At 38.0% G+C, this 13,598-nt stretch overlaps 2 protein-coding genes across 2 annotated transcripts; one reads left to right on the top strand and one right to left on the bottom strand.

The window, feature by feature from the left end:
* Nucleotides 1-1,647: 1,647 nt before the first annotated feature.
* Nucleotides 1,648-8,117, top strand: LOC114137088 (regulator of G-protein signaling 20-like). Its single transcript, XM_028005602.1, has 5 exons — nt 1,648-1,896; nt 4,088-4,248; nt 6,241-6,324; nt 6,408-6,642; nt 7,116-8,117. Exons 1-5 carry the CDS (start codon nt 1,663-1,665, stop codon nt 7,302-7,304), a joined length of 903 nt encoding a protein of 300 aa, XP_027861403.1. The 5' UTR covers nt 1,648-1,662; the 3' UTR covers nt 7,305-8,117.
* Nucleotides 8,118-8,954: 837 nt separating this feature from the next.
* On the bottom strand, nt 8,955-13,023 carry lypla1 (lysophospholipase 1). Its single transcript, XM_028005603.1, has 10 exons — nt 12,703-13,023; nt 12,512-12,543; nt 12,344-12,409; nt 12,187-12,234; nt 10,936-11,006; nt 10,779-10,852; nt 10,265-10,366; nt 9,829-10,005; nt 9,686-9,741; nt 8,955-9,098 (listed from the first exon to the last, which is right to left on the bottom strand). The coding sequence occupies exons 1-10, from the start codon at nt 12,769-12,771 to the stop codon at nt 9,074-9,076; spliced, it is 720 nt and encodes a 239-aa protein (XP_027861404.1). The 5' UTR covers nt 12,772-13,023; the 3' UTR covers nt 8,955-9,073.
* Between the last annotated feature and the right edge of the window lie 575 nt (nt 13,024-13,598).

The raw sequence follows: 13,598 nt of genomic DNA, 5'->3' as shown, positions 1-13,598 counted from the left end.
GGAGATATTACGGTTGGTAAAACTTTTTACAGTGAGTAGAGATTAAATTACTAGCTGTAGTTGTTGTTCAACAGCCATAGTTAGTATTCAGAGCAACACATGGACCTGAGTGAAAGGTATGTAATGTATTTCTAAAGCTGATATATATGGATTACCATTAAAATGAAATACTAATGCACAGCTTTTCAATTTAATCGCAGTTGCAGGGAGTTAATTTACAGCAAAACAGTTTTTAAAATGTTGCACATACCGACTAAAAGATGGTAATGAGGTCAATTTATCTCTAAAATCAATGTTTCTCTGCTCCTCTCTGAATGCAGAGGAGTCTTGAAGATTATACAGAAAGTCTCTCTGACTGTTTTTATAAAGCTGTTTCTGTTTGCTCAAAGGTCTTATTAATTCAAGTTTAGTTTTACATACAGACATATACATATATAAATATATATTTCTTAGATTACTTTTTAATAAATGAGTTAACTCAATAACTCAAATAAATATTAATATGTAAGATAGTCATACATTACATAACAAATCACAAAATAACATAATAAATAAAAAAATAATTTGAGTATTTATATTAGTTTTTTAATACATAAAAATAAGCATGGAAACAAATATTAAATAAAAAAAATATGTAAAATGTTAATTTTTTCATTGTCATTGTTTTAATACAGTGTAAATTATTGTGTCATTTACCTTGTAACCATTGTAAATGTTGCTTGTTTTCAAGCAACATTTATTCTTATTCATATTATTATTATTGTCATTGTTACTACTACTACTACTACTACTAGTAATAATAATAATAATAATAATAATAATAATAATAATAATAATAATAATAATAATAATAATACAGGTTGTTCAAAGAGTCCCAGTAACAAATTAAGTATTTCAATGTGAACTTTAATGATTAAAATGATAAATAGATAAATAAACAAACAACTACGGTAAATAAATAAACAATTAAATAAATACATAAACATTATCTTGCGCAAAATTGCCTTTTTAGTTTTATGCTGAACAATTCAATTATCATGCAATTAATGCATTATTTACTTATTGCCCTTATGTCTTTAATTCGTTTCTATATATACAGCAGCTATCTATATAGATATTTAATATATTGCGGTGCCCTGCGACAGACTGGCGACCTGTCCGGGGTGTACCCCGCCTCTCGCCCGGAACGTAGCTGGAGATAGGCACCAGCAACCCTCCCGACCCCATTAGGGACAAGGGTGAACCGAAAATGGATGGATGGATGGATATATTGCGGTCTTCGTTAGATTGCAGAAGTTTTTGCCTTCGATATTCCAACGAGTTAGATTTAATTTTGTTTGGATGGATCTCTACTGCCCCCTGGCGGAGATAAGAAGGTTCAGCCACACCAGGGGGGGCGGGGACGCAGATAGAGATGCTGCTGGACGGAGGATTTTCCAGATGTTTGACAGAATTGAGCCTTGACATGCAAAATGTGTTGGTATTTGAAGGAAATATTATCAGCTTGAGAGATTCAGAACCATATCGAGTTGCAAAAGCTGTCCTCCAATAAAAGACCTATCATTTATTTGAAACTATAACACATTTGCTTCTTTCCAGTTGAATTGTAATCGGCATCTGTTGCTTATATTTCCAGAAAGATTTCTGATTAGTGTTGGAGTCATGAGCGTTGGCTTGTGTCATGAAGAAGTCTTGCAGGCTCTCAGTTTGTTCCCGTGGCTTCAACAGATCTTCACAGTGTTGTGGCCGTGCCTGCATGTGGTTACAGAGAAATCTTTTTCACACTTGCAGGGAACGCATGCGCGGAGAGGAAACCAACTGGTTTGTGTCAAGTCGGAGGCAGACGGATGTGATCGAGCTGAAAATCACCTGTATTCTGGCATTCATGGTGACACAGTAAGTAATCGATTTATTGGATTGTTTTTTATATATATATATATATAACATGATCACGTTTAAGAAGATGATCGCATTTACGCTTTTTTAAACAAAAATAAAACGCGGATAATTCAGGAGCATCTTTTTCTGGATGTTCCAGCATCCATATAAATGTTCCTGAATTATTCATCATGACTTCTGTGTAATCGTCGCTAATTAAACCGATTTAGTGCTTTTCGGATTTTATTTTTCAGGGCTATTTGCCTAAACGAGAAACACAAGAGGGAGGAAAGCAACATCTTATCAGCCCTTCTGATCAAATGATTTCATTGTATTTCTATAAATGGCCGCTCGCTTAGGGCTGAGAGCTATGCTTGTGTGTGCCATCACGCGTGCGTATCCTTCCGAGGATGCAACTGATGGATGCGATCTCTGCGGTCCAAGGAGTGACGCCGAGCCGCTGTCATAACCGCTAGAGGAGGGGAGCTGCTCCTCATGCTGGGATTCTTTCTAGATTTTTTTTTTCTCTCTCTTACCTTTCAGCATAATCCAGTTTGCTTTGGATGCATCTGACATTAGTTTCCTTTCCACTTTGCATTAAGATGTCTTAACAGAAACTAAAAACATGCACAGAAAATGGCACTGAATGTCGAAATGCATTCTACAAAATGCATCGGCTGTAACAGGTGGAAACAGATACAAGTTATTCTCAATAAATTGGAATATCATTGAAAAGGTAATTCAGTTAAAATGTAACTCAGATGTTACTCAGTGTTGTATGCTTTTTAAATGTTAGACCATTTAACTAATTTACTGTTAGCTTTAAAAAAGAGACGAAGAATAAAGGAGATAAAGAAGCAACTGGGTTTAACTATATTTTTAGAGGACTGTTGTGCCAAATTTCACCCACCACACCCAAGACTAAAGAGATCTTACAAAACACCAGGGATCCTTTCCAGAAGTTGACAAACTACCAAAATTACCCCAAGAGTTGACCAATGACTCGTCCTGGGAGTCACAAATGAACCATTTAAAACACCCCAGACTTTAGTTGCCTCTGGTAAGGTCAGTGTTCCCGATTCAATAACAGGAGAGAGACTGGGGAAAATATATATCCAGGGAAAAGTTGTAAGGACAGAGCCATGGCTGAACAAAGTCTGAAAAGAAAGATAATACTCAAATGCCCATCGCCAACTGGATGATCTTCAAGATTTTAGGGAAACATTCTATGAACTGAGGAGACAAAAAATTTACTTTTAGGAAAACATGGATCTGGATAAATCTAATAAAACCTAGCACAGCATTTCAGAAGAAGATCATCATGTCTACAGTCAAACATCTTGGTGGTGGTACCGCGATGGTCAGGAGCTGCACATAGTCAACAGAACCACAAATTTGACTGTAGCAGAAAGTCCTGCAGAGGAACGTCCAGCCCTTAGTTCATGAGAACTACAATTCAAAGCACATGAGTCTACCCTGAATTCAAAATGCAAAAAGAAGAAACACGAGCAGGAGACAAAAATAATTAAACTAGACGAATCTCAAACTAGCTGTCCCATCAACTGGTCTAAAGTTTAAGATCATAACCTCACAAAGCAAAAAAAAAAAATAGAACTCAAAGTGTCAGAAAAGGACTCAGTAAGTAGAAAGATGCTTGTTTCCGTTACACTTATGTGAAATGTTGGGAGATGCCTTCACAAAGGGCATCTATGGTCTGGAACTTCGTAGACTTCTAGTGTCGTCCACCTTGAATGTTTCCAATGTAGATCAGCTAAACATGCAGGATAGTTCTCTTATAAGAAGCTCTAGACAGTGATCTGCCTAGAGATGAAAAATAAGATTTTGTTTTTACTTTTTTGTCTGATTCCACTTAAAATCTTTTCAGAAATTTAAAAAACCTTGTCAGCAAGAGGCCTTGATGCGCAGCTATCCCGTCATTTTCATAAACAAGAATGAGTTTTTCCTCTGCCATCAGGGAGTCAGGAGTGTGAATGGCTAATAGAAATGGCCATGAAATCCAGATTTTAGAGCAAATTTCATAGAAGGATGGATGGATTAATTTGCCTTTTAACCCAATCAAATGTTATACCATTTTAGTGATCTCTTCTTATGTCATCTTATTCCTGTCAGAGCTGCTCTTTGTGCTTTTACCATCTTCTAGTGAAAGTTCCAACCTCCCTCTAACCCTGTGGTGCTCCTCTGCTTGCAGTCCATGGGCTCAGAGCGGGCGGAGATGCGCAAGAGACAGATGCAGGTTCATCAGGAAGCAGCTGCCAGTGTCCTTCAAGCGCGCCACAAAATGGGAAACACCCCCACCAACGCTTCAAACGCCTGCTGCTTCTGCTGGTGCTGCTGCTGTAGCTGCTCCTGGTAACAAACACACACCACCATTGGGACTAGCAACCAATGCTAAATATGATTATAATTAATGTTCTTTGTTCAGACTAACGTTGGAAACCATTTTTTGTGTACTAGTTTTATTGCAATCGGATTGCCTTGCAGATGAATGTAACTAAATTATTCAGACTTCTGGGATAGACCGACAAAGAGTAGCGTAGGACTGTGAAATGGAAGAGAAATTATACTTGGGTTTTAATACTTTTGGAGATAAAAAGCTGAAAAAGTGTTTTGCATATGAGTTCAGCTTCAGACAAAACCCTGAGTTTCATCTGAAGAAATATAACCCCGCAGCATGACACCTCCTCCACCATCCTCCATGGTGGGTATGGTGTTCTTTTCTTTACAATGAGCAGTGCCTTTTTTCCAATCCCAAATACTGAAAAGTTCCAGTCTTGCTCCTTCAGACCATAAAACATTCTCCAGCAAAGTTTGGGGAGATGTTAGCCAGTACCTGATGGTTTCTTTAGAAGGAAAAAGTTCCATCTTTCAGCACTACTTCTGGTTGAAAGATCACACTCAACCTCACCCTTCCTCCCAGAACAACAGGACCTCAGTGGTCACACGCAGAGCCGTCTCCAGGGATTTAACCTGTTTTGCAGTTATCCATGGCTGACTCAAGCTTCCTCTGGGAGCAGCCACCCTAATGCACTTCACAGGAGATGAGTAATTCATTTAATCCCTACTTGTATATGAATTTGGTTTTAATCACTGCACAGCAGCCACATTCCCAGTTGCGATGGCTCGCGGGGGACTCTCACCTGAACCAATTACTCTGGGGCCAGCTGCTGTAATAGAAGCGGCGAATTGCTTTTAATTATGCACAGGTGAGACCCACGGGGGCAACAAGGTAGTTGACACATTTTATTATTGACGCAGGTGGTCCCAGCGGATCGGCGTGAACCTGCCATACGTGCTGAGTCAATTTGAATGAGGAACAAACATCAGTTTCTTTACGCAATTCCAGATAAAGATCTGACTGCGAAAATGTTTTAAGATGCTTGCTTTCACTTTGCATCAATGGAGTCAGATCTGGTGCAAAAATAAAATTTCAGAGTGGTCTTGATCTGTTGTCCAGAATCAAAACTCATTGGCCAAGATTGTGTGCACAATGGAGGAATTTGACTTTGGCTTCAAAAGCTGACTTAATAAAGTAATGGATTAAAGAAATAATATATAAAGCTATTCAAAGCCAATTTTCTTATAGAAAGAAAAAAAGAATTAAAGGAAGAAAAGGAGAGAGAAAGATAGAAGGAAGGAAAAGAAAAATAGATGTGGGAGTGCAAAGATTCTTTTTTTGGTTCACAGCAGTGGCTGACTTCTCTGGCTGTACAGTGTTCATTGTGTTCATCAGAGACAATCTGGGGGAAGAAACTGTCTCTGTGGTTACTTATTTTTGCAAATACAGCCCTGAAACCCTGACCTCAAGATAAAGATTCAAACTGTTTGTGTCCAGGATGTGCGGGTTCTGTAGGGATGTTAACCATCTTTCTCCTGACTCTGTACCTGTACTGTAACACAAGTGCTAGGTGGAGTTCTGGACTGAAAATAAGTGAAATAGCAGCCAAAGTCCAGCGATGGGACTTTATGTGACAAACCAGCACAAAGCGCATAACTGTGAAGTGGAAGGAAAATAGAATGCGGTATTCAAAATTTGTTCTTTGCAAGAATGCTCAAGTTTGGTCTGATTGGATGGAGAACAATCCTAACTCTAACCCTATCAACCACATATCACTGATCAATTTTAGGTTTCTGGGTCAAATGAAAAGGAAAATTGAAGGAGCTAAAGGTTTATAAATACTTTAGTAAGGTCATTGTAAAGTCTGTCTGCTTTGAAGCAATATCTTGGGAAATTACTGAAGATCTTAGTCAACATTCTTGGTTTTACAAACAAAAAGATGGGATTAAATATTCCTGCTGTTGTTTTGACTGCTCAGACATAATACCTCCTCTCAATCTTTTCAGCTTGACTGTTAGAGGTGATGAAGAAACCGTACAAAGGTCAACGTTTGAGCAGCAGCCAGAAGGAAACTCCAATTGTGAAGAAAGGTAGCTCCCACTGCCCTCCTCTAAAAATGACTTTAAGGAAACCAAACTATCTTTGCAAAACAAATTCTTCATTCATTCCTCAGTCCAAAACCCACTGTGGACGAAGCTCGCTCCTGGGCGGTGTCATTTGAGAAGCTGATGAAAAGCGGAGCTGGGCGAAGCTGCTTCAGGCAATTCCTGAGGACGGAGTTCAGCGAAGAGAACATGATGTTCTGGCTTGCTTGCGAGGATCTGAAAAAAGAGACGAACAAGACTGTGGTGGAGGAGAAAGTCCGCCAAATATACGAGGACTTCATCTCCATTCTGTCGCCAAAAGAGGTGAGACAAAGAAGTTGATCAAGTCAAAGAGGAGGTGTAATCCTGTTAAATTTAGCGACAAATTTATCAGGAAATAGTGGACAAAACAAATCATCTAAAAAGGTAATAATGTTATTTGATTTGGTTGGGGATTAATGTCCTCTGCCTTGCTGTTTTTATTGTAATATACATTAAAGTTTGAAGGATTTCCTCCAACTAAACATCTGTTCTTGAACATTTTTACATCAGAGAATGGTGTGTTGCTTTGTGAGATCTTTTAGCTTACTTTATTCTGTTCGATTTCCATAATTCCCTCATTTTGCAGGTAAATAAGTAATCAGGGATGGGTGTGGTTAGTGAACTTGAACAAAACAATGTAGTTTAGAAAGTCTTTTCAGCCTAGTAAATCATTTGGAAAAAAAAAAAGCAAAAAACTTTTTGACTTTCCTTATACGTCGTTTAATTCAGCATCTCACCATTTCCTTGCCCTACAGGTCAGCTTGGACTCCCGCGTACGAGAGGTGATAAACCGCAACATGCTGGAGCCGACCTCATGCACGTTCGACGACGCTCAGCAGCAGATCTACACGTTGATGCAGAGAGACTCGTACCCTCGTTACATTAACTCGCCTGCGTACACAGATCTGCTGAACAGCTTGGAGGAGCCTCCCCCCGAGCCATAAACTCTCTCCACTGCCACACCGTTAGCTTTTCAGCGCATGCATCCCCCCCCCAAACACACACATACTCAAACAAATGGAGGAGCTTTTGTGTAAAAAGTCAAGAGACCAGCTATTTAGAGAAAGACAGACAGGAAAATGAACCCAGCTGAAAGCCAATCTTTATCCAGCTGATAACTGCTGTTTATTTCCGCATGATTAGTGGATTTCCAAATCCTTCAGAGCAACCAAGAACAAAAGCTAGGTTTGGGATCTGTTACTGTATTTGTTCAGAAAACATATCTATATTTTTATACATATATAAATATATATAAATATATTCCCTAGCGCTTGACATTGCACTTTTCTACCTTATTTAAAGCGGGAAAGCATGTATCTGTGAGCACTGCATTTGTATTTAGGTATATTGTGAGCCTTAATGCATATTCAGTTCTTGTAGAAACCTGTAGGTTTTATTTAAATGTACCTTAGGAAGAAAGGAAAGTGCCTTGGATCAACATCTTCTACACAAGCACCTTTTAGTCCGACGTGAACGGTGCGACAATGACTTCACATGTTGGTGCTTTCAGCTCTTCTCAAAGATAAATATATGAAAGGTTTTTACAACTCGACGAGCTGATACCCAGAGATCAATCTCGTCTGTGTGTTTCAATACTGTGATATTAGTTATATATTTAATTTCAACAGAACAGGGAAAAATATGCTGAATACATGACCATAAACACTGATATATTTATGTATGATAAAAAAAAAAGGGAATTTGTGTGAAATAGCTATTTGAATTCTCACGAATTAAATAAAGCACAATCATATGTTCTTGCTCTCATTTGATATGAGCATTAATTAAATGTTTTGTGAATTCTTTATTGGGCTGCCTTAGTCACCCATTTGCACCCCTTAACCAGCTAGATATATAGAAGCTTATATGAATGCGTTATGTGCATCAGTACGGTTAACCTGGTGCTTTTTATTATTTATTTTCATGTTTTTTTTCCTCAAAATCTAAATGGACTCCCTCTACTTTTTGGTTAAATCTCGCTCTAGCAAGTTGCACCATGGTCAGATGGATTTTATTACCATCAACAAGCTTGAAATGTAATTCTGCCGGATATTTGAACATTCTTCTTGGCAGAATCAGCCGAGCTGATTTAAATTAGCATGTTTACTGTGAGAAGTTCAGTTATTGTAGGGTTGAGGTCTGGGCTAAGCTAGTTAGCCTATTTGGTCTCATTAAAAAAAAAACAACAGCCTGTGCTTGGACTGATTATCCTTCTGGACCACCAAACTTACCACCATGAAACAACAGTGTTAGATTTGGCTTTAAATGCAATAATGTGGTAATGGAGTATTTCACTGTTTGTTGGCAACTAAACCAACTGAATCAGCTCTAAATCAAAATCTATAATAGCTGAACTTCAAAAACTCAGCATGGACTTTCCTAAGATAAATATGGTTCTTAAGCAGTTTGTGATTAACAAATACAAGTCTAGGTGAAAACTTAAAGAGAATCTGGAAGCCAAAAAAGTACTACTGAAATGGCCCCTTTTTTATTCTGTAATGTGTGCACATTTACCTGTCAGTTTGTAGTCATCAACTCTAAAAATAGCAATAAAATAGTGCAGCAAATCAAAAGTAACTGGCATGATTTGAAAGCAAAATAATGTTGTTTTTTTTTATTTATTTATCTTGAGAAAAAGAAAAACATCAGGAAAATGCGAGTTTTGTCTTTGATACCTATCCGGATTGGGCTGGAACCCTCCTGCAAGTTACTTTCAGTATGATTCAAAAATACTCCCCCTGTAAAGGGAAATGCAACATATTTTTACTATTATTTGTTGCAGTCTTGAGAACAGAAAAGAAATAAAAATGGAATCGGCACATCAAGGAAAATCTGTACCATCCAGAAAATGCCTGATCACTGCATCTCTACAAAACTGCAATTTTGCTAAAGCAACTCGTATAGCCAAAGGGATATGTTGCTCATAAATAAACTTATTTGAATTACAAAAGCTATTTTTTTTTTTACAACAGGCCATTTATTGTGAGAATGTCAGTATTAAACTTAAAAGTTTAGCCCTAGTTATTATAATACATAGAGTTCCTGCAAAAATGGCTTGTCTCAGTGGCAACATGCTTTGCGATCAAGCAGCTAATGTTCCTCTACAGTAACACTGAGTGGAGCTTGTGGCTCCAGAGGAGATGCAGCATTGTCTCAGTCAGGCCTTTCTGCAGGCTAACAGGAAACCCTAGGTCTCTCTGGGCCTATGGAGCAGCAGCACACATTTACTGTCAGGTACAGTTCATGGTCGTAAGTCCACCAAATCTTAGAGGAGTCGAGACCAAAGGACTCGGAGAGCACTGAGTCAGTGAGAGGCCCCACTCACTGGTCGCTGATGGCAGGAAGCTGCTTCTCTATGAACCGCTTGACGTCGATCATTTCCTGCAGAGGGACAAAAAGATGCAGACTGTAACGCCAACTGAATGAGAGGTGCTACTGCTTCTCAGAAAGGACTGCCTGCAGACTGACCTCTGGACAGGCACTGTGAGGTAGACCGTGGTACGATTTAAAGGTGACGTTGGCCGGGTTGATGAGGATTTTCATCTTCTCCACCGTCTGGGTGCCGAACATAAACGGAACGAGGGGATCGGAATCCCCGTGGCACTGGAGGAGATGCATGTCCTTGTTAGCACTGTTGGCAGCCGCCTGAGAATAGAAGAGATTAGGATTGTTTTTATGATCCAATTATGACAGATTATGAGCAGGAAGGGAATATCCCTGCAGCATGGTTTCATTAAAGGGACGGTTCAGAAAAAAAAAAAGAAGTGACTTGCGTGCTCATTTTTTAAAAAATTAACTGTTAAAATCATGTTCTGCTTGTTGTGCCTGCTACGCTCACTCTTACGGATTTCTGATGCTGCATTTAAATGAAACTGTAAATGTAGAGGTGCTGTTGGTTTTCTACCTCAGGGAAGGATTTACGGAGGGGAAGCCAACAGCTCAGCGCCACCACACCGGCAAGCTTCTGCTGAGATGTCAGAGCCGTGTACAGAGACAAAGCTCCACCCTGAGAAAAACGAACCCAAAAAAAATCTGTAATTTCTATTTGATTAAATTCACCCAGAGACAACAAACATCCATGAAGGGAGGAGAAGCTGTGTCAAAGGTCAAATAAAAAAATGCAGATATGATGGTATATTATGTATTCTTTAATAAATAATTTGTCTCACCAGAAACAGACAAAGACCACCTGGTAGCTCAAAACTGAAATTAGTTTTGCGCTTCCACTAGATACACTATGAAAATAAAAATATGCGACTATGTAAGCTTCCACAAATAATCTGGAGTTATGTTCCGCAGAAAAATCTGTGAATACTGAACCACAAAATTGATGTGGTGCAGTTATTGTTGATCGCATACTTGTGGAAAACCAGGAGCCTAAATAACACTCACACACTTTCTAAAAATGAAACGCCTACCTGCGAAAATCCACCCAGGAGAATTCTGTGTGAAGGTATCCCATTCTTCACTTCTTGATCTATCATAGCTTTAACTGCACAATGAAATGAAAAAAAAAAACAACCTTATTATCAGAAGACATGGGAGTAAAGTCTTTCAACCATTATTTAAACTTACCGTTTTCAGACGCTCTCTTGATACCAGCCTCGTCTTCAATGGCCTCTGGACTCAGCCCGTAGATATCAAACCTATAAATGGTGGAATAAGCATCAGAATCGCTGTGAAGTAGGGATACACTGATATGAAAATATGATTCATCACTGTCACATGAACTAGCAAATACCACCCGGCTAACCCCCTTCCAACCAGCAACTAGATGGAAGTAAACATTCGTTACTTAAATTAGCCCAGAATTACTAATCAAACAGGTAAATTATTTTAAAAAGTGACCATCAGCTGCCGATGTTAATGTTGATCCGTGATTGAGCAAAAATTTAAAACACAATTATTTTTCTTTACAGTGAACACACCACATCTAAGAGGTACTAGATGTGGCTCTTAAGTGTGGATGTTGTTCACTGTAAAGGAAGAAAACTAGAAAATTATGAAGAAACGTATTTCATGTTTATACATGACATATGAAGCAGTACAAAAGGTTTTAACAGCTTCAAGAAAGAAATCTAGTTATTACACAAAGAGATTGCAGTTTTAATTAAGCTAATCCTTCTAATTATTAATACAGTTAAAAGAGTTTTAAACTTATTTTGTCTGGATTTTTTGTTGTTATTGTTAAAAAGCAAAACTGCTACTTTTTCACACAAAAGTTGTCACCACATCCATTTCTGGTATAATCCATTCTCTCAAATACACAGTTATTTTAATTTAATCTTGTAAAAAAAAATATCTGTTGGAAATTTTACACATCAATATTTTGAGGAGTACATAGATGTTTTTAAAAGATAGTGAGCAATAATACAGGTTTTGAAAGGAGTGAAGAAATTTGTTTTGATTCTATTTGGTTGAATTTATGAATAGCAACCTGATCTGGATCAACGCCTGCAAAATTGTAGTCAATTTGTAGATTTTCATTGATTCTTTTGAAACTTATTTACATATAATTGCTCCATTTTTCCACTTAACAGTTATAGTGATGACAAAAAATATCAGGGGAAAGTGAAGTATTTCACTGTTATCTGTAATTCTAAAAAGCAAACTAAGTCAGCAGGTAAAAAAATCATAGTTGACAATCAGTGATCAAAAATTTGCCCAATTTCAAATTGGTGCACCTCCTAAAATGTGCCTCTGGAAAGTCAATCTGCACTTTTCATACCATTAAATAAAAACAAACACTAACATTCTGGAACTCTGAATCTCTTCAAAAATAAATACAAAATAATAATAATAAAAAAATCATTTGGGGGGCCTCACCATGAAGGCATGGACATCCTCATGTTCAGAGAAACAGGCATTGTAGGACTGCAGGTTCAGACATGTTTGCAAGAATTAATGAGAGTTGCAGAGCAAGTTAAAGTACTGAATGTATTAAAGTCATAAGTTTCTCTACAAACACACCAGGACCACTTACGCATGTGGACAGATGTATTTCACATGAGGTATTCTAATGCCTTCAAATGCCTCTGCCCATCCGTGCCTGTTAAATTTGAAACAATAACAAACAAATCAAGCAGCAGCACCGTTAGCTTATTTTTAACACCAATTATTCCGAGTCTGATAAGAAAGCAGGAAGACTTACCCAGTATCACCAAGGCCATGCAGAAAAATGACCTATAAATCAGAACATGCACGTCTGTAAACATGAGGCAGAGACTGGCAGCTGTCAAATTTTTAGCAGCTTCTGTTCTTTAACTCTTTAAAGGCAGCAACTGAGGATTTGACCGACTTTAAATAGAAAGTTTGGTCTCTGAAACGACTCTTATTACTCACCGCCGCGGTGGCTTTCCGGGCAGCAGGCACGATGGCAGGTAAAGGCGCTGACATGTTGTTACCGCACATACAGCGCTGAGGCAGCCACAATTTAGCTGATCTCGGCTAAACACTGGCACTAAGCAGGTGTTTTTGGCGGTGATACAAACTATAACTGAGGAGAATATTTTAACTGAGGAAACTGGTGAAAGGTACTCGGCCTCCTTTTGCCAACAGAAACCCTGAATTTTCTTTTCTGGAAGTTGAATTTCGGGAGAACACAAACGGTCGGCTGGCTCTCCAGAAGCTACCAGGACGCTGTTTTCCAACTGACTGGGCTGTTTTAGTCCCTCCCCCGGAGCTACCTGATTGGTTGTTAACTGATCCTCTTTAGCAATACAAGTTATTCATTGGTTCTGGTCAAACCGAGTTAAGTCCTCAGCTGAATAAACACCAACTAAACCTACAAAATAATGGCACTGAATATATTTGATGGGAATATAATACTACTACTACAACTACTGCTACTTCTACTTCTACTACTACTTCTACTACTACTACTACTACTACTACTACTAATAATAATAATAATAATAATAATAATAATAATAATAATAATAATAACAGTTTACATCATGTTTTATGTTTACATGATGAAAACATAGAACAAACAAAAACAATTACGTTATATTGGTATAATAAAGGGAAGTAACCCAAAGGTTTAAATACAGATTATAATTAATGATGTTTCATATGTTTTTACCACAAGGGGATTTAAAATAGGCTGCATCCTATCCTTAGGACCAGTTGTCCTACGGATAGATGATTAATAATAATAAATTAAAGTATTTTATTTCTCTTCAAATCTTTACATTTATTTGCCTATTCCTAATTGTTGGCCTGGCTGTACTATCTTT

The sequence above is a fragment of the Xiphophorus couchianus genome, chromosome 21 (assembly GCF_001444195.1).
Source record: "Xiphophorus couchianus chromosome 21, X_couchianus-1.0, whole genome shotgun sequence".
NCBI classification, from domain to species: Eukaryota; Metazoa; Chordata; class Actinopteri; order Cyprinodontiformes; family Poeciliidae; genus Xiphophorus; species Xiphophorus couchianus.
Note: the sequence above shows the minus strand (reverse complement) of the source record. Positions and strands in the feature narration are given on the sequence as shown.